Source organism: Drosophila elegans, unplaced genomic scaffold (assembly GCF_018152505.1).
Source record: "Drosophila elegans isolate 14027-0461.03 unplaced genomic scaffold, ASM1815250v1 contig_149, whole genome shotgun sequence".
NCBI classification, from domain to species: Eukaryota; Metazoa; Arthropoda; class Insecta; order Diptera; family Drosophilidae; genus Drosophila; species Drosophila elegans.
The window spans coordinates 1456445-1476995 of NW_024545513.1; the positions used below are offsets into that span (position 1 = coordinate 1456445).

At 44.5% G+C, this 20551-nt stretch overlaps 5 protein-coding genes across 10 annotated transcripts in view; 1 reads left to right on the forward strand and 4 right to left on the reverse strand.

Moving 5' to 3' along the window:
- Positions 1 to 125: 125 nt before the first annotated feature.
- Positions 126 to 1187, reverse strand: LOC108137409 (protein CWC15 homolog). Its single transcript, XM_017259068.2, has 2 exons — positions 969 to 1187; positions 126 to 903 (listed from the first exon to the last, which is right to left on the reverse strand). The coding sequence occupies exons 1-2, from the start codon at positions 1097 to 1099 to the stop codon at positions 261 to 263; spliced, it is 774 nt and encodes a 257-aa protein (XP_017114557.1). The 5' UTR covers positions 1100 to 1187; the 3' UTR covers positions 126 to 260.
- A 581-nt stretch (positions 1188 to 1768) lies between these two features.
- On the forward strand, positions 1769 to 10391 carry LOC108137421 (von Willebrand factor A domain-containing protein 8). The gene is given in 8 exon segments (XM_017259084.2): positions 1769 to 2131; positions 3048 to 3475; positions 3995 to 4315; positions 4969 to 5540; positions 6274 to 7919; positions 7922 to 8375; positions 9087 to 9521; positions 10132 to 10391. Coding segments are annotated over 8 exon segments (4155 nt in total). The 5' UTR covers positions 1769 to 1932; the 3' UTR covers positions 10232 to 10391.
- A 2273-nt stretch (positions 10392 to 12664) lies between these two features.
- Positions 12665 to 12994, reverse strand: LOC121466767 (uncharacterized histidine-rich protein DDB_G0274557-like). Its single transcript, XM_041707162.1, has one exon. The coding sequence runs from the start codon at positions 12992 to 12994 to the stop codon at positions 12692 to 12694; it is 303 nt and encodes a 100-aa protein (XP_041563096.1). The 3' UTR covers positions 12665 to 12691.
- Positions 12665 to 20551, reverse strand: part of LOC108137403 (palmitoyltransferase app) — a 41988-nt gene continuing 34101 nt past the window's right edge. For 4 of the 6 annotated variants that reach the window (XM_041707159.1, XM_041707157.1, XM_041707158.1 and 1 more), the window contains exons 8-11: positions 20287 to 20546; positions 19221 to 19466; positions 14631 to 14875; positions 12665 to 14046 (exon numbers count right to left, since the gene is read on the reverse strand). In XM_041707159.1, the coding sequence (XP_041563093.1) occupies positions 13019 to 14046; positions 14631 to 14875; positions 19221 to 19466; positions 20287 to 20546 (1779 nt within the window). In that variant the 3' untranslated portion in view covers positions 12665 to 13018. Of the gene's footprint in view, positions 14047 to 14630; positions 14876 to 17591; positions 18047 to 19220; positions 19467 to 20286; positions 20547 to 20551 lie in introns of those variants that run through there. The other 2 variants (XM_041707161.1, XM_041707160.1) reach the window with 1 other exon arrangement.
- On the reverse strand, positions 15415 to 17562 carry LOC108137414. Its single transcript, XM_017259073.2, has one exon. The coding sequence runs from the start codon at positions 16599 to 16601 to the stop codon at positions 15552 to 15554; it is 1050 nt and encodes a 349-aa protein (XP_017114562.1). The 5' UTR covers positions 16602 to 17562; the 3' UTR covers positions 15415 to 15551.

The following is a 20551-nucleotide window of genomic DNA, read 5'->3' on the forward strand; positions in this document are numbered from 1 at the left end:
GCAATTTAACGACGAATTTGCCGATGTATGACATTCCATCTATTGATAATTTCTTGCCGTAAAAATGAATGTGTTTAAAGTATTTTGCTATACAACAAATTGTGTGTTGAATAACAGACTGGTACTGGCTTACAAAGTGTGAATTTTAATGAGCAGCTTGGGCGGAATGCCAAAAAAAAGGTTGACAATTGGTTTACTTAGACTACGACGAAATAGCGGTTGAAAACTTAAAGCGAGAGCAGGTGTTGGTTGGTAGGCGCCTATTTGATGTACTTGTCCATGAACTTCTTGTGGAAATCGGAGCGCAGGGCGTCGTTGACGAAGTGCGTCTTCTTCTCGGGCGCCGAGCGGGCGCAGTTCTTGAACACCACGTCGTCGTCCCAGCGGCGTTTGATCTTGAGGTCGCCGCCCAGGCCGGAGGCGCGTCCGGCGGCGGAGGCGGCGGTGCCGGGCTCGTAGTTGATCAGCGGATTGCCGGACAGGATGTTCTCCATGCGGATGCGCTCGTCCTCCTGCTTCTTCTCCGACTCGCGGCGGGCGGTCTCCTGCAGGCGCTCCTGCTTGATCTTCTGCAATTCGGCCAGCAGGGCGGCATCATCGTCATCCGAATCGGAATCAGAGTCGGAGCTATCATTGTCCAGCGGCTCGTCGGCGTCCATATTGGCCGCCTGCTGCTGTTGTTGCTGCTGCAGCTGCTGCTGCTGCAGTGCATCGGGTTTGGCCCGTTTGCCGGCAGCACCACCACCACCACCCGCATTGTTCGCCTCGATGGCCTTGCGCACAATGGAGGGCAGCGCCTTGCCCGACGAGGTGCCTCCGGAACGGGCCTCCCTTTCGCGCTCCTCCAGCTCCTTGCGGAAGTCCCGGTTGCGGATCTCCTCGCTGGTGCCCTGGCCCGTCTCCCTGTAACCAAACATATGCGTTATAAACCCATTTTAGCATAGAATATCCCCTTTATCCAATACAACCTGTATTTCAGCTTGGTGTGGCCTGGCAAGTCGCGACTGGAATACTGCTTGCTCAGCGCACTCAGATCCTTTTCGCCGCGTCCTGATCCTCCGCGGGCGGGGTCAAAGGTCGGTCGCGCTGCTGTGGTCATTTTAGTTTACCTATTTATCGCTTAAATATACAAGAAACGTTTCTCTAAATGCGTATTTCGTTGGCTTGTTATATTCTGCCAGTGTGACCGCAGACTGGAAAGTGAAATATACCACATTGTATATCTGTGTAATATAAGCGGTATTCATTAAACAAATAATCAATTTGTTTTGCAAGTTGTTGAATTATTTTTAAGTTTCTAGGTTTTATAAAAATAATACACTCATGAGTTGCAGCCAAGGTGAATGAGCTGCAGTGTTTAGAAAGGTACAAAGTATTTTCTAAAATATATATTAAGATAAGGTAAAAGTTATGGAAACATATATATATATATATATAAATATGAATAGCTTTGTTTCAAGTTGTTTCAATAAATATAAATAAAATTTAGTGCTATTTAGCAAATTTGAAAACAAAAATAATTAAAAGACACTTCAGAACCCAATACCCAAATAAGTTAAAAGGCAATATAAAAAGTGCCGTAATTTGTTACAAGTTGCAGTAGTTTTCGTTTGCTCTAAATCTAAATAGATTTATAAATATATATACATTTTTCACTAAATTAGATACCTATAGCATATAGCATTTCCAATACCTCTAATAAAAAAAAAATATCAAAATGGTGAGAAACTTGGATAGAGCGGCGTGGAGACTCGGATGGGCATCACTGCCCGATCAGCTGTGCCGCATGGGCAGCACTGTTCTGGTAAACACGCGCGGAACGACCGCCGTTTTTAGCCAAATAAATACGGAAAAGTAAACCCGGATCGTAGCTCTATCACGATTTCCGGTTAACGCAACTCCCATAGCTAATCCCTCCCCCACCCGACGGCCATGCTGGCGAATCTGCAAGGCCGCAGCGGCCACCTGTTGCGTCACGGCCTCCAAAACGCCAGGATTTGGAGGCGCAGCTGGGCGAGCTCATCAGCTGGAAAGGATTCCCCTTCTGCGGAGGACGATAGCCTGACCATTGGCGACGTCAGTGTGCGACTGAGCAGGCCGAAGGATCCACAGCTGGTGCCACAGCAATACGGTGAGGATCGCACTTTCGGGGTTTGTGTTTTTAGCCAGCCAAGATTCTCCAAGCAGTACAAAGGTCGATCATCTGCTTTTCCCTTGCAAACTGGATGACACTTCATCATTATATCACTTCATGGGATCATCTTGAACGGATGAAAAGAGGGAGCATATATATCATTATAGGATCATCTTGAATGGGACAGCAGTGATATACATATGTCTTACCCTCTATAAGGCTGATGTATTAAAGACAAATCGTTATCATTATCACTAGTATCTTTTATTTCTTGCTTGTGGCCAGAATAGAAATACTGTATCTTATCATTTTGACTTCTTTTGAGGGGCAACAACAATGACAATTATATTATATCATTAGAAAATCATAGAGAAATCTTACCCTTTACACTTGCACTTGAAAACATATTATTATTTTCTATCTATTAAATACTTATTTGACTTAGTTGCAACTATATTTTATTATAATCCATCAAAGCTTTACTTTGTTAAAATAAATGCAGATAATGCAAGTGTTTCAAGCTTAATTTAATTTGATTTTTATTCATAGCGTTTACTTATTTTAACTATAACTTTTTTTTAGATTTTCATTTGACTATTTTTGGAATAGACTTTAATATCTGAAAGTATTGAACTGTGTTAAACTTAAATATAAGGCATTTAAAATAAATAAATAAAATAAAGTAATATTTTTCACATTAATTCAAATGTTTAAATATCAAATCTTGCAGTATTATGATTTTATATTTAATTAAAATATGAAATATATAATTTAATAGCTAAATATATAATTATTTCAATTTTTGCATCGGTGTGCTAGTATCTATGCTATGATTTTATATTAAATTTAAATATTGTTTTGATTTTTGCATCAGCGTGCTAATATCTATGCCTTTTTCCATGCCAATCCGCAGTCAAATATGCCGATGATGGCAGCCTGCAGCTGTCGCAGTCGGCGCTGCACCACCTGCGCTGGATGCTGCAGAAGGACGCACTGCGTCAGGACATGTTCCTGCTGGGCCAGCCGGGCCCCCTGCGCCGCCAGCTGGCGCTGCAGTTCCTGGAGCTGACGCAGCGCGAGGTGGAGTACGTGGCGCTCAGCAGGGACACCACCGAGAGCGACCTCAAGCAGCGACGCGAGATCCACGACAAGGCGGCCGTCTACCACGACCAGGGCGCGGTGCGAGCGGCCCTCAATGGCCGCGTCCTCATCCTCGACGGCGTGGAGCACGCGGAGCGGAACGTCCTGCCCATACTGAACAATCTGCTGGAGAACCGCGAGATGCATCTGGAGAGCGGCAAGTTTCTGATGTCCCCCGAGCGGTACGACAAGCTGCTGGAGGTGGGTTATCGAGGATTAGTGGGTCTCTACACTGGTAAAAAAATAAAGTGGGGAAACAAACGTATCTCATACTCAATTTCATAATTTGTAGCTTTTCTTTTTACCTATTGCGGTTTTGAGGTATTTAAAATATTCTTTTTTAATATTTAATTTGAATATTTTCGGAATAGATTTCATTCGTTAGGGTTTTTATAATCAATATAATATTGTTCACATTAATTCAAATATTGTAATATTTAATCATGCTTTTTAATATGCATGGTATATGAGATGTGTTATTAAATTTAAATCGAAATGTGTTTTAATGATTTATAATTATGAAATTAGTCTCTCAGTTTTGTGTTTTCCCATTAAATTAATTATAATTCGAGATTAGTGATGATTTACTATTTCGAAATTAGGGTTTCTATTTCTAATAAAATCAGACAACGAAAGCAAAGTGGTAAAAAATCGAAATATAAAAAACATTTAATATTTGTATATAATCTATAGTATACTAAATATTTCCCATTCTTGCAGAAACACTCACGGAAGCAGCTGGACGAGTGGGGTCTGCTGCGGGTTTCGGAGCAGTTCCGGGTGGTGGCCTTGGGTCTGCCCACGCACAAGTACAAGGGCACTCCGCTGGATCCGCCGCTGCGCTCCCGCTTCCAGTCGCGCAACGTGACCGCCTACTCCTACGGCGAGCTGTTCGAGGAACTGCAGCAGGAGGCGACTTCTGTGCCCGCCGAGCACCTCAAGCAGCTGCTCACCTTCGCCCTCACCTTGCAGCAGGCGGATCCGGCGCTCCAGTTGCCGGACTTTCCACTGCACAACCTGCGACTGGGTGTGAAAATGATGGTGGGTTAAGGTCTAACTGCACTTGAGAAAAAAAAAACTTAGTAAATCCAAGTATTTCATACTCAATTCAACCAAGTTTCGATTCGGTTTGCCTTTAGTTTTTCATTATTTTCAATATGCAAATATTACATTTCTTTTAATATTTATTTGTATATATTTAGATTCTAATATCTAAAAATTTAATTTAACTTCAGACAAAATAGATTTATATAAAATAGTGCATTTAAATGAACAATCTATTTATTATTATGATTTTGTATTTCATTTAAATATGAAATATAAAATGTTGAATTTTTCTATGCCCTTTTTTGGTTTTGGATTTAAATTTGAATATATGAAAATGTAATTTTAATTCGAACACATTTAATCTTAAATATAAAGTATTTCAAACTAATAGGAAACATTTAAAAACTAAAGTTTCCGTATTAATAAAAATAGTTTCATAATAAATAGTGCTCTTTAATAAGCACTGTATGTAATATTATGATTTTGTATTTAATTTAAATATGAAATATAAAGTTTTGGATTTTTCCCTGCAAATTTTAAGTTAAATATTTAATATAAAATTTTGTATATTACTATTCCATTTTTTATCAGTCATTCAGCCCTTTGAATCCTCATTGATTTCTGCCTTTTGTTCTGTTGCTTTCCAGGAGGCCAATCCTTTGCTGAGCCTTTACGACGTCCTCAATCGCCTGTATCCATACCAGAGCATGCTGAAGCCCGACCAAAAGAAGCGCGTGGAGGAGCTGCTCAAGAAGCTGGACATCCAGTTGGTGCCCAGCCAGAGCATCAAGAAGATCGGGAGTGGGCCAGGGGATGGTGGCCAGGTGCAGCTCAAGCTGGACGGGCTGCAGCTGACACTGCCCGGCGGAGAGACGGCCACGAGGAGTTCCAGCTTCGTGGACCTGCCCCACCAGCGGCAGGCGCTGGCCAGTCTGCTGCAGGCCTACGCCGTGGGCGACGTGTGCCTGATAGGCGAGAAGGGCGTGGGCAAGCTGACCCTCGTCCAGGAGCTGCTCCGCCTGCTGCGGCAGAGCGCGGAGCCCATGATGCTCTACGAGGACATGACCAGCCGGGACATCGTGCAGCAGCGCATCACCAGTCCGCAGGGCGACACCGTGTGGCGCGACTCGCCGCTGGTGCGGGCCGCCAAGTCCGGCTCCGTGGTGCTCCTCAATGGCCTCCATCGCCTGCACAAGAGCACGGCCAGCGTTTTGCAGCGGTGAGTACACAGACACCCAGCTGCGGTCGAAATAGTAGTAGTTACACTACTAAAAACAAAACGTAGCCAATTCAAGTATTCATACTTAATTTTCCATATTTTTCACTTTGATATTCATCCTCTGCGGTTTTTAGTTATTTGAAATATGGAAATAATACATTTTTTGGTAATATTTGAAACAGATTATAATATCTGAAATTTATTTCTTATTATTATCAAATATGATTTTCGTATTACACCTGAATATAATGCAATTAAAACAAGTAGTTATTCAATCTAATTTTTTTCATTTGCGAGTAAGCATTTTTTTTGTCAATTCCTTTTTGTAATTACCCAATTATTTTTATTTTGTTAAACTTTTAATATATATTTTTTGTACCAATATGTACTATTTAAAAAGGTGAGAGTAAAATTGCTAAAAAAAACGCTTTAATTTACATAGTTACCCCATTATCTTTATTTTATTAAACTTATATTACATTTATATTTATTTTGTATCAATATGTACTTAAATGTACATAATTACCCCAATATTTTTATTTTATTAAATTTATTTTGTACCATTGCTGCTATTTAAATTGGTGAGAGTAAAATTCCTTATAAAAAGCCACTTTAATGTACATAATTACCCCATTGTTTTTGTTTCATTAAATTTTTATTAAATCTATATTGTACCAATATTTAGAGTAAACTTCGTAATGTACATAATTACCCCATTATTCTTTTGTTCCAGTCTCATTCACGATCGGGAGCTGCAGCTGTGCGACGGCAGCACCTTGCTGGGTGCCAATCGCTACCGGAGCCTGCTCCAGCAGGGCTTCTCCGCGGAGCAGCTGGCCGAGATGGGCTTCCTGCCGCTGCACGAGTCGTTCCGCGTGGTGGCGCTGGCGGAGCCACCGCGTCCGGGTGGCGGCCAGCCCAGTTGGCTGACTGCCGAGCTGCTCGGCCTGTTCCTCTACCAGGAGCTGCGTCCACTGCGCCAGGCGGAGGAGCAGCAGCTGCTGGCCCAGCTCTGCGGCGGATCGCTGCCCGCTGGAGGGGAGGGGCTGCTGAAACTGGCCCACTTGCTGCGCTCCTCGCCGGATCCGCTGCTCCAGGGCCTGGCCGGTACTCTGTCCACCAGGCAGTTGCTCAAGCTGGCCCGCCGCCTGGCCGCCTATCCGCAGAGCGATGTCCACGAGATGCTGCAGAACACATTCCTGGCCAGGTTCATGCCCGCCCTGTCGCGCAGTGCCTTGGAGCAGGCGCTCCGCCAGGTGGGCATTGAGTCCGGAGCCTCGAGAGCCACAAAGAATCACATATCTGTGGAGGGCAACACCTTGAGGATTAACTCCACCCGCTATGAGCGTAGAGAGACCTCACAGGAAGAGCTCTCCAAGGTGCCCAGCACGCTGTTCTACGAAATGCCCCAGCACATCAGGCTGCTGGAGCTCCTGCTGCAGGACTACCTCAACGGGGAGCACCTCCTGCTGGTGGGCAACCAGGGCGTGGGCAAGAACAAGCTGGTGGACCGCCTGCTGGAGCTGATGCAGCGTCCCAGGGAGTACATCCAGCTGCACCGCGACACCACAGTGCACAGCCTGACGCTGCAGGCCACGCTCAAGGACGGCCAGGTGGCCTACGAGGACAGTGCTCTGGTGCAGGCGGTCCGGTCGGGCCATGTCCTGGTCGTGGATGAGGCGGACAAGGCACCGGTGAACGTGACCTGCATACTGCGCACCCTGGTGGAGAGTGGCCAAATGGTGCTGGCCGATGGCCGGAGGATTGTGCCAGCTGGCTGTGGAGGCAGTGCCCCCAATGCCATAGAAACCCATCCCGATTTCCGGCTCATCGTGCTGGCCAATCGCCCGGGCTTCCCCTTCCTGGGCAACGACTTCTTTGCCGCCCTGGGCGATGTCTTCAGCTGCCATGCCATCAGCAACCCGGATCCGGACTCCGAGATCTTTCTGCTGCAGCAATATGGTCCCGGTGTTCCCCTCAAAACACTGCGCACCCTGGTCAACGCCTTTGGAGAACTGAGATCCCTGGCGGACGAGGGCCTGCTCAACTATCCCTACTCCACGCGTGAGGTGGTGAGCATTGTGCGGCACCTGGAGCGCTATCCGCAGGAGCACCTCTCCGAGGTCGTCTGCAACGTGCTGGACTTCGATCGCTACCAGCCGGAGGCACTGCAGCAGGTCAGTCAGGTGCTGTCCAGGCATGGCATCGAGTGCTGTGCCAGCGAGGAGGAGCTGCAGGCCATCAGGGGCAAGAAGACCCGGCTGGAGGCCTCCATCAAGCGGCACAGTGGCCTCGGTGTCTCGGGGCCAAAGTTCGGCAAGCTGGATCCCAAGAACGAGCCGCATGTGGGCGGCAACACGTGGGCGGGCGGCAGTGGGGGCGTGACACCGCCGGACTGGGCGGCAAGGGGGGACCCTTCCGGCTGGACAAGGGCCATCAGGTGCACCAGCTCAGCGACGAGGAGAAGGCCGATGTGCCCGAGGAGATCAAGAGGGCGGCCCGCGAAATGAACCGGCGCGCCTTCGAGGAGAAGCTCCGCGAGATCAAGATGTCCGCCCACGACCACAAGCTCTACGCCCAGTTCAGCGAGCCCAATCGCCGGCAGGTGCAGCAGCTGAAGGCCATTCTGGAGGCCATGCAGACCAAGAGCAGGGAGCGCCAGTGGCAGAAGTACCAGACGCACGGCGACCTGGACGACACCCGGCTGGTGGAGGGCATCACCGGCGAGAAGAACATCTACCGGCGGCGCGCGGAGGCCAATCCCTGGGCCGACCACGTTCAGGAGAAGCCCAACCGGCTCAAGCTGGTCGTCGATGTCTCCGGCTCGATGTACAGGTGCGTGTTCCAAACTCTCAGTACAGTACTAAACAAACAAAGGTGATAAGAATAAGCGATAATTTGGCTAGCAAAAATGACTGTCAAAGATTGTTAGATTAGATCATTAACAACTTTTTTTTTTGGTCCCAAAAAGTCATAATTTTTTACCCAAATTAGTAGTATTAAAAGTCACAAAAACAGTAATACAAATGCCAAATTTAGTCAACAAACATATTTGTCAAAGATCGTTGGATTAGGTCAACTCTTTATCAACACTTTTTTTTGGCCAAAGTCGTAATCCTTATTTTTACAAACAGTGTTTAGTTTAATGGTTCAATACCACTTTGAACCTTTTTGCAAAAAATTATCAAATTATCAAAATTTATGCTAAAGCAACAAAAGTATTGTTTGAATAGTGGAATGCCTACCTTGTTGAACTCGTAATGAATTTCGTTTTTTTTTTTGGCTAATTTTCGCAAAAAAAAGCGATGTAACGCCTTATAAAATATTCAGAATTTGGAGAAAAAAAAACAAAAAAAGATTTTTTTCGAGTGATGAAGCTTGTCAGTCTTACAGCTGTGCGTCTTATTTTGGCCGAGTTAAAACAAAAAAACAATAAAAATATTGATTTAATGGTCGTTAAAATATATAAACTTACGTTAAAAATTAAAAAAAAAAAGAAGTAATGTAAGCCCTTTACTTTACATGTACTAACATGCGTGCTCACAGGTTCAATGGCTACGATGGACGGCTGGACCGTCAGCTGGAGGCCGTGGTCATGGTGATGGAGGCCTTCGAGGGCTTCGAGAAGAAGATCGTCTACGACATCGTCGGCCACAGCGGCGAGGGCTGGGAGATTCCGTTCGTGGCGGCGGGCAGTCCGCCGAAGAACGACAAGGAGCGGTTCGAGGCCATCCGGATGATGCACGCGCACTCGCAGTTCTGCTGGTCCGGCGACTCCACGGTGAAGGCGGCCCGCGAGGCCTGCTCCACGCTGGGGGCGGAGCAAGACTACGACAACGCCATCGTGGTGGTGCTCAGCGATGCCAATCTGCAGCGCTACGGCATCGCGCCCAAGGACCTGGCCGTGGCCCTCAAGAGGGGCGAGCCGAAGGTCAAAGGTTATGCCATCTTCATTGGCAGCCTGGCCGAGGAGGCCGATGAGTAAGTACAAAGTACAACACTAAATATCATACTTAGTTCGGAAACAATTGCTAGACTTTTGATATTCAAAGAAATTTACAACACAAAAAAAAAGATAAAATTGGTGACCCCAATTCTTGATGAAATTTGAAGATTCAATTGTGTAGATTCTAATTATTAAAAAATACACGCTTCAGAAAGTTAGTGCCTTTGTAATGCATTTCTCTTCATTTTGAATTTTGAGGCTTTTATTTTAGAAAAAACCTATGATTGGTGACCCCTATTCTTTTCTTACCTTGATAAAATATGAATCTCTTTTTGAACCTATTTTTTTAACTTATTAAAACAAATAAGTTAGTCTTGCCTTCGATATGTATTTTTTTTATTTTTAATTTTTAGCCAATATTTTTTTGTAATAATATTAGTATGTGATTCCAATGTTTTGATAAAATATGAATCTACTTTTGGTTCTATTTAAAGAAATTAGTGCTTAGTTTTGGAAATTTTGTTTTTGAATGGTAGGTGCGTAGGTCGAAATTGGTGACCCCAATCCTTTTAATATCGATTATATGATATTCAAACCTTGAAGTGGGTGACTCTATCTGACATATCCTTCTCCTCTCTTTTCCAGAATCAATGCGGAAATGCCGGCGGGCCAGAGTTTCGTGTGCATGGACCTCACCAAGCTACCTCACATCCTGCAGCAGATCTTCACCTCCTCGCTGCTGTAGTTACTTGTAGTGCAATTGCAGGATACCCAGGAATGGGGTTACAATAGATAGATTAGGTATATGTTGAACCCAGTGTTGATAAGTCCAGTTGTAGTTAAGCCTGAATTGAGTCTATGAATCGAACAATAAATTGTATCGTACTGACGGTAAATCAAGGAAACGTTGTTTACTTTTGCATTTGTATTTTTATTGTTTATTAATTGCCTTGCTGTTTATGCTTGCTATTTGATTACTTGTCATATAATTTACAAATTACATAAGTATTCAATACACAAAAAAAAAACAAAAAAACAATTTCGAACTCGAGGACTTCTCTGGCAGGGATGCTCATACTCTCATTCTGGCGGGGATTACGGGGTATTACAAAAAATAAACGATTCGTCGTGGTTTTACATTAATTAAATTTGGTATAAAAATCTAAAACAATTTCCTTCGTTTTCTTTTCTTCTTCTATTTCTTTTTTTGTTTCTCATGTTACATTTTACATTACACTTTAGTTTTTCTCGATTTTTGTTTCTTTTTTTGTTGTTGTTTGTATATGCATTTCATTATTTATATTAAATATTGTTGCAAATTCATGAATTAATGTGTGTTAGCAAAAAACCCTTAAATATACGTGTGTATAATATATACTCTTGATCCGATAAATAAGGTGTGCGACGTGTATGTGTGTGTGTATATGGGACAGCTGTACTTTCACCATACACACCTTTTTGCAGCTGGAAGTAAATACTCGATTATTTGTAAATTCTCATAAGTATTAGCACTGTTTGTGTGGAAGAAATCGAACTGAAGAGCGAAATGGGGGCTGTCCCATTTCACTTATGTCGCACACCTTACCACATAGTCTATACAAGTTTTGATCCTTGCAAATTCTCATGATCTATGGGATAGCGATTTCGGGATTCGGAATTGGATAGATCGCGCTTACACATGTATAATTCTCGCTTGCTTTCTTCCGATCGATCGATGGATTGAGTGTCGTGTCTATATAGAGCTAACTTTCTTACAGATATTAATGCTAGAAATTTGCAATTTTTTTAATAAACCGAAACGAGGTAAAAAAAAATCGAACCGAAACACATGCCTTCGAATTGATCTAAGAACACACACACACACAACACACACAACACACACACGCACACACAGTTGTTGGTTTGGGGATCCGGTATAAAAGCTAAGTTCACTTAAAAACATAACAACAAAGTTGGGGCCCATATATATTTAGGCAAACAGGCGTACCTCGAACCTTATTACACTTATGTACAGGAAACTCAAAACACATTTTCAATTGGACGACATTCAAGTTACATAAGGGCTCTTCTCTAAAGAAAAAAAAGACAATGCGTTTCGGGGCTGTAAGGGGGGAAGATTTGTTAATCTGTTAATCAAATATCCTGAGTGAGAAATAAAGTGGGTGGCTGAACTAATAGAAGAATGACTTCGAATGAAACCTTGGGGCTCGACTGCTCTACGCTCCCGAAACGCACTGTACTGGGGGGCTACGATTTCGCTGCACTGGACTGGAGGACTGGAGGAATCGGATAAGAGGGAGGTAGTTCTCTTACAAAACGGGTTTCTATTTACAGATTATGATAGTTAAGGAGTTGCCACGCACACGCACACACGCACAACCCGCAGCAAAGATCCCGTCTAAATTCGCCAGCACATTAAGTATAATCTCTGTATTCTAAGCACAAATCGGTTGCTCCGCCGTCTCCCCCTCCACATTGCTGGATCTTATACCTTCGCTTCACCTATAGTATGTACACAAATGAAAAAAGTTCTCTGCACCTGGGCCCTGACGTAGCATATATCCTATATATGTACATTATATATGGCATAAATAGATATAAATTTATAAAGACTAAACATTAAACACACGCACAAGCACAGACGCACACACAGACAAAGACACACAGACACACACATACACACATACACGCACAAAGGCGTACAAATTTTGGCGATTTTCAAGTTGATTGCAAAAGGTTTCCATATATGTGTGTACTATATGTATAATAGATATAGCAGTTTTACCAGTTCAAATACAGTGCGTGGCATTGATTTTTTTGGGGGTTTTACTTTAACATCTCTTTGCTCCTATACCCACGAAACGCACTGTATTTATCCTGCCTGCTCTCTTTCTCAATTTATCTCATATTCTCTTTATCTTCAAATCTATTTGTTTCATATTTTAAAAAAGCATTTAAAATTATAAATTAATTTTCCAAAGTGCCTTAAAATATAATCATAAAAAACAAAGCATAAAAATTACATAATAAAATTACTTAAAATTTAGCAAGAGCTGCAACAGCAGTGCAACTTATATATATATATATATATATATATACACACACATCTGGTGTAAATAGCTCTGGTTAAGATACAACTTTACAAATCGTTTTGGGTACTATAAAAATTTCAATAAAATAAAATAAAAGCATGCTCGTTCTTCTCTCAAAAGAAGGTTGAAAATTTGCGTTTGTTCTGGTTCTGGTTTGGGTTTGGGTTTGTGTTTAGGCTTGGGTTGTTGTGGTTCTGGTGTGGATGTTGGTGGTGATGCTGCTGCTGCTGCTGCTGCGTTTGGAGCTGATGATGATGTTGGTGATGATGCTGATGACTATTGGGTTCTATTCCATTGCTCATCGGCTTGAGGGGCAAAACAGGAACGCAGGCATACGCAGCCGGCTCCAGTTGGGCATTAGCACTACCACTACCACTGGGAGGAACTGGAGCAGCTTGGCCAACTGGTGGGGGCATCAGGAGCACGGGCACCACCACGGGTTATACGGAGATCTCGTAGTTCATGTCGTAGATGCTGGCCCTATCCGGCGTGCCGGAATTGGAGGCGTTGCCCTGGATCAGTTGCCCGCCGCCACCGCCACCTTGCTGATTGTTTGCCATTGCCATTGCCGTTCCGCTCGTGGGTATGCCTCCATTCTGCTGCTGCTGCTGCTCCAGCGACTGCATCTCCATGGAGTCCGTCATCTCCAGGGCGCGCACAAAGCTCATGGGACGCGTGGGCGTCTGCTTTCGCTTTATCTGCGGCGAGGGCTGCGTCTGGTTGGCATTTCCCAGCGGATTGGGCGGAAACACGGCCACTCCGCCACGCAGGGCAGGCTGATAGACCGGATTGCTGCCCGTCACGCTGGCCAAGCTGCCACTGCTGCCAGCTGCTCCCGATCCCGATCCGCCATAGCGCAGAATATAGCCCTGCTGGCCAGCTCCGGACACTTGAGGCATGGTGGTGGGACTCGTCGGATTGGAGCGATGATATGAGGCGGCCTGTTGTTGCTGCTGCTGCTGCTGTTGCTGTTGCTGCTGGATGGCATAGTCCTGGAGTCGCGAGTGCGTCATGATCAGCGGATGGGCTCCGCCGCCCGCCGTCATGTACTGGGCATGCGGCATCACGCCGGCGGACGCTCCGCTGCTGGACAGCGTGCCCGCACTGCTGCCAATCCCGCTGCTGACCACCTGTTGCTGCTGCTGCTGCTGTTGCTGTTGCTGCTGCTGCTGTCCCACTGAGCTAGTGAATCCCGGCGACGTGTCCTTCCACATGTAAACGCCGCGCTGCGGACTGCCCGCCAGCTCACGTATGTTATCCACCGTGTTGTTGGACCGCGCGTACGACAGCTCGCCGCCGCCGGCCACGCCCATGCCGCCCCCGCCGCCGGCCCCCTGGCGCACCAGTTCGCCCTCGGAGAGGAAGCGTCGCTGCGGACTGCCGCCGTAGGCCGCCTGCGCCAGAGCGGCGTGCTGCGGATGCGCCGCATGTACCGCCACCTGCTGCTGCTGTTGTTGCTGTTGCAAAGCTGGAAAAGAGAGAGAGAGAGAGAGAGAGAGAGAGAGAGAGAGAGGTGAGATTAGGCCAACACTCAGTACAAAGCTGGTTGTAAACGATGCAGCAGTTCTGTTTATAAACAGTTTAAGGGGTTATCTTTTTCGCAAAGTCATAGTTTTGAATATTTTCAAGAACTTAATGATTAACTGTTCAAATTTAACATTTTTTAAGACACAATAAAAAACCGGGCCAGGTGTTCTACATATTTTTTCAATTAGAAAACCTACAGAATATGTATACAAAATTTCAAAATACTTGTATAGTCAAATTTTCTGCCTACTAAATTCTTTATTCATTGTGGCTAACTTGCTCAGCATTATGGTAAACTAAAAAACTAAACTTCATTTGGATATTTGAATTAGACCTTCGGTTAAATTGTTTTTTATTCTTTAAGGACAATTTTCTCGACATAATGGAAAGCTTAAAATTGGCCTTAAACTGAAAATTTGAATTTATCCTTTAGTTAAATGCTTTTAATGCCCATTTCCTCGCCATTGTCTTAGGCTTAAGGAGGGGTTATGCTAATTTAACCTTCGCTTATGCGTGCCCACTCACCCTGCTGCTGTTGCTGGTGCTGCATGAGGACGCGCTGCTGCTGGAGGAGCAGTTGCTGCTGCTGCTGCTGGATGCTGGGCGCCTGCGGGTGCTGTGGCGGAAGACCGCTGGTGTACTCGTAGTAGGCCACTGCTGCCGCCGCCGCCGCTGCCTGTTGTTGTTGCTGCTGCTGCTGCGCCACCGCCTGGGCATTCAGCCCTATGAAATCGGGGCGTCTCGGCTGAGTGGGCGTGCCCGGATTAGATCTGTTAAACGGAGAAACGGAGATTAGTTAAGGGACATGTTAAATATTTTGCAAACGATCGCAAAGCATGCTGAGAAGGCGAGCACAAAAGCTGCTGCAAAGTCAACAAAGACTGGATGTTAGAACTTAACTGACGGTTAGTCAACGATAGCGATCGATGAGCGAGAGACAGAGAAAAAGTGTTTGGTTTTCCGATCCGATCTGATGTTAGCGAATTTATGGCCTCAAGACAGGGGTTAAGACAACAAGATTGGTTTAAAACCACGTTTAGTAACCGAGACGAAAAAATTAACCAACTATCAGTTAGGTCGATAAGCGTTTGCCAGTAGAGCTTTAAGGTCAATGTGTTTAGTTACAAATTTAAATAACCTAATAACCTGATTCTTAGCTTTTTTTTGTAGCCTTAAATCCAATGTCTAGTAATCACATTTACCACTTGCCTATAAAGCCATTGATATGTAAGCCTCAACCAAATAAATGGGTTATCGAAGTGGATTGGAACCTCAGCCCAGGGTTAAAGGTCAATAACACAAACGAAAATCAATGTTGTTCTATTTTAATAGACCACCAAGACATGACAAATGACCAGGTAGTAAGTTGTAGGTTTTAAGTAAGATGGTGGATGTGGAAACGATTTAGATCTGTTGAATCCCATTGTTATCCCCTCTGCATAAGGATCATCGGCGTACGGGGACAGCACTTCGTCCGCCCCGCAGTCCCATGGTGATGGTGCCCAGCAGCCCACTGTTCGCCACTCGCTGGACAAACACAACCACTGTGCGCGGCACATCCGATCGCACCACCTGCATCCCCAGATGCAGCATGCTGAGCACACCGTAGAGCAGACCGCCGACGAGGATCAGCGGAGTCAGCAGCAGCTTGGTCTGCACCGAGTACCGCGTGGTGTCCTCCAGGTCGAAGAACTCCCACAGGTTGGCATGGCCGAGGAAGCGTCGGCGCAGCTTCACGGCCCGCATCTTCAGCCAGCTGAAGTACCAGCAGAGCAGAAAGAGCGCCTGCGAGGCCACACAGCCGAGCACCAAGCCGGCCAGGGTGATGTAGTCCATCTTGGAGGGTGTTCCCTCGCCGTAGGCCCTCAGCAGGGATTGGGCCAGCAGCCAGCTTTGCTGAGTGTTTAGGCCGGGCGATGATTGGCTACTCTCCTCCAGCTCCAGCTCCATAGCCATCGGTGGTTGTGGCTGTGGCTTCTGGCGACGCGAATTCTTAAGCTTCATATCCAACTCCTTCGATGGCTGTGGCTTCTGGCGACGCGAATTCTTAAGCTCCTTATCCAGCTCCTTCGCTGGTTGAGGCTTCTGGCGACGCGAATTCTTAAGTAGCTTTGAAACATCCTCCTCCTTTTTCTTCTTGTCTTGTACTTCAGTTTGAAGGGAATAGTTGGAGTTTGGATTGGCAGCTTTGCTAAGATTCAGCCGCTTGGGCCAGGCTCTCTTTTGGCACTCCGATCGATCCCCGCCAGCTGCCTCAGAGTTGCATTTACCAGGAGTAAGTCTCTCCTGGGAACCACCTCCTCCTCCACCACCCGCTCTCAGCCTAGTGAGCTGCACTTGCTGCGGCAACCCCCTCATCTCGTAACGCATGCCATTGAAGCTAAATTGCCGACGAGTGCGCAACTGTGGTGCGGTGGCCACCGAAATGGGCAGCGTTTTGTCCAGCAGGTTCAGGGACCTTTTGTGACAAGGATCTTCACGCTGGGCATTGATCATGTTGGCTTCTTTAAGACTTGGAATTTATCTCTTTCGATTTCCTTGGAAAATCAATTCAATGTTGCCAGGTTTCTACACAGAATAACTTATGATTTTCCTCGATTTTTCTTCATTCGATTTTATGTGTTATCTAACATTATTCTTGTACTCATCGATTGGAAATGGAGCAGTTTACTTGGCAAGTTGAAAAGTAGAGGAACAAAGAAAGAGCCGAATGCCGAAAGAGTAGTACAAAATAGCAAACAACAATTTTTCTGTAATTTTTTTCGTCACTTTTCAGTACGAGTTCCGTCCGAGATGTACAATACCTTTGTGTGTGTGTGACTTATTTTCGACAAATTTGACAGCTCGCTAGCGCCGACCACTGGGATCAATAAATAAATAAATTTCCAACGCTAAGTTTTTTTTTTCAATTTATAAGGTAATTAAAAAAATCATAATTTGTAGAATATATTTAAAATCAACTATCTTTTCTATCAATCGATATAAAGACAAGTTTCTTGTTAAGCTTGTGCCATCAGTAGGAGTTAAACAATTTGCAAGTTAAAAACAGGTGAAAGAGTTCAAGTTAAACTTCATGTTAACCCTATATTCCATCAATCAATGTAAACACAACTTTCTTGTTAGGTATATTTCCTTAACAATTACCTTCTGCTATCAGTAAGAGTTAATAAGGTTAAAAACAAATGAAACTCCAGGTTAACCCTGTGTTAACTTTTTCTCAAAAAGAGTTGAAAGGTGTTCCATCATTAGGTTGAAATGCAGTTCGATATAAGTCAAACGACCCAGAGATGAGAGACAGTCGAAGGATGGAACATGGTCGAATGGAAAAAAGAAAACCTGAACCGCGGGTTAAATGCGCATGAGTGGGGGTTAAGTTAAAGGCGGGACGCAAAACAAAAACGGCAACCAAATGGAACGGAAACGGTGAGAAAGAACAAAATAATGAAAGCGAAACGGAACGGAAAAAAAGAAAGTAAAACTCACCTCGCGCGGCAGAAAGAAAGTAGAAGGTGCTTAGTAGAGGATATACGGAAAACGGTTTTTCGGTTTACAGGGTGCTCTTGCAGAGTGGTTCAAGTGGTTGCCAGTGGTTTAGTGGTTTGGGTGGAGGTTGGAAAAAGAGCGAAGAGTGAAGAACGAGCGGAAGAAAAAGACGGCTGATGTGCGAAACGGAACGAAACGGTTCGGTTTCCGGTTCTGTTAACTTTTTGATCCCCTCTGCATTTCGATATCATTTGTTCCTCTTTTCGTGCATAACTTACACTTTGTATTTCTTATTTATTTTTTTTATTAATTTTTCTCATTCAGCAAACTTATAATGTATTCGTATTATTTATTTTTGTTTCTTGGTTTTTTCTGTTGTTTCTTGTTGGACTTCTTGTTTTCGGTTTTCATTAAGCTAAGCCTAGGAATTAGTACTGTTCTCAGAGTTTGAGTATTGACTACATCGAGACCAAATCAATAGTTTGCAATCAACAAAATAAGGGAAAAGAAAAAATGGGAAAAAATTAATTAATTAGTTTATAAGATGGACAAGGAGCCCAAATCGAAATGAGTGGTAAAACAACCAAATGGATGAGGGGGACGCAGAGGTGCAACAAATATTTACGAGGGGATGGATGTTGAAGCAGGGTTATTGACCCGCAGGGCATCTCTTTCTTATTCGCGCACTATACCATCCCGTTTCTTTTTACTTATCAGGCGGTGGGTGCGAAAGGGAGAGCGATACAGTGAAGTTTCCCTTTCCTAAGATATTAATTCCAGGAAGATATAAATATATATTTCACTTTTTATCATAAATTTAATACAAGTATATTTGTATGCCACGCCTTAAAGAAAACTGCGAAAGGTGGCCAAGTAGCAAGGCAAATAAACAAACAAACTAGCGGTTAAGCCAAAACTTAAGGTTGGTGGCTTACTAAAAACAACGCAACTAAACGCAGCCACTAAGACACATACTCGAAAGTTCGCACACACACACACACAAATCGCTTAACCCCTTAGAACCCATTAGTTTACTAAACTAAGTTTCAAAGTTAAATATTTTCAAAGTTTCTTATTCGAAAAGTGATTTTTAAAAATTTAATAGCTAAAGGTTGTCATCTTAAATTTATCAACTCTAACAATACATATACTTAAATATATAAGAAAAAATAAAATTAAAATCATAGCCGTATATTAAAAAAAGAAATACGAAAAATAGTACTTGTATCAGCAATCTTTTGGCAAAAAAAAGTTAAACCAAATATAAAAATTAAAAAGGGATTTATTACTTATATAATTTTTATTTTTTGTTTTTCGATTTTTTAATCTTTTCTCTTAGATACCAACCGAAAGTAGGCAAATCTTGTATATCATTTGCTTTGCTTATTATTTTGTAGGACTTTTTTATTTAACTAAAAAAAAATTAAAAGTATTGTTTTACTGGCTGGGCTTGGCTTGAAAACCAATTTTAGATATTTAAAAAGCTTCAACAAAGACTGCAAAGGGTTAGGCTATAGAAGCAACAACAACAACAGCGAGCGGGCGGGACAAGTGGGTGGTGGATAGTGGGCGGTGGGTGGTTGGAAGGACCGTGACAACAGCAGAATTGTGGGGAGGAGGGGGCACACTCACCTTCGCACTGGACTCGCCATCACGAGGGGCGTGGCCACGCCCAGCGGCTTGATCCGCTGCTGCATGGTGGGCGTGGCCGTGGTCGTCGCGCTGCGTTGATTTTGTGCTGCCACCGCCGCCGCCGCCGCTGCCGCCGCCAGCGCCTGCTGTTGCTGCTGCTGCGGTCCGTTCACGCCCACTCCATAGCCGACGGGATGGTCCGGCGATAGGGCGTCACTCGTATAGCCCCGCTGCGGATCCAGGCCCCTGGGAAAACAAGACATTCCACGGTCAAAATCGATGGTTGGCTTAAAAGCAATTTAAAGGACCTATCGCTAACTATAACTGCAATCACTGTAGAAAAACGTGTGTTCCTAAACACCATTTCATTTATTCGAAAGGTGGCTGTGAATTCAGATCAAATGCGTGAAAATTAACTCCCAACAAATAAGGTGGCAACGCCGGACTATTGTTTTCTGAATGTTGATTACTTAAATCTGTTTATTAACCACAATTTAACTTCTAAGCTTAACCAATATAATTGTAACTTATTTTCATTAGTAGACCGAACAAAGTCAGCAATCTGTTCTGTTTAACAGGTCGTATACGTAACTAGGCGTATCGCAATGGTTTCGAAAAATTACTCATACGCCACGTAATTTCAATAAGAATAGTTTTCTTTGATCATGGGCAATAGTAAGTAAAAGTTATCGAATAGGTGAACGTAAACATAAAGGAAATGTTCTATTATGCCATTCTCGGCAAGCCAACAACAATAACATAAAGTTTTTTTTTGCATTGCTAATCCAAATGAAATTTGTTGTTGTCCTTTTCTCGACTATACACTCCTATTCGAGTTTATTTTCAATTTTGTTGGTAAATGCACTGCCATTAGGCATTTCTAAGCACCACTGACATAAGTGCACCAAAGCACATGGCATAAGCTTCTAATTTTCCTACAAATTTGGTCCACCCTAATGGGCATATGTGAGGGAAAATTCCCGGAAAATCGAGGGCAATTGAATGCGTCAAATCAGTAAATTACAGGGTGGTCGGTGGGCGGGCGGTCTAATTAACTTCAACTCACCTGGGCCTCGCGTGCGGACTGTGACGCGGATGGTAGAGACGCATGTGGCGGGGGGAATCACCACCCCCACCACCGCCTCCTCCCCCGCCGCCGCCGCCCGTGGAAACGCTGCCATTCAATCCGCCGGCGTCGCTCACCTGCGGCAGATAGAAACTGCTCGAGTTGTGCCGCTGCAGCGGCGGCGTCGGTTCGCAATCCTGACTCTGGGACGCAGGTGGTGGCTCCAAGTCGGTATCGGAGCACTCCCGTCCAGGCGAAAGCTGCG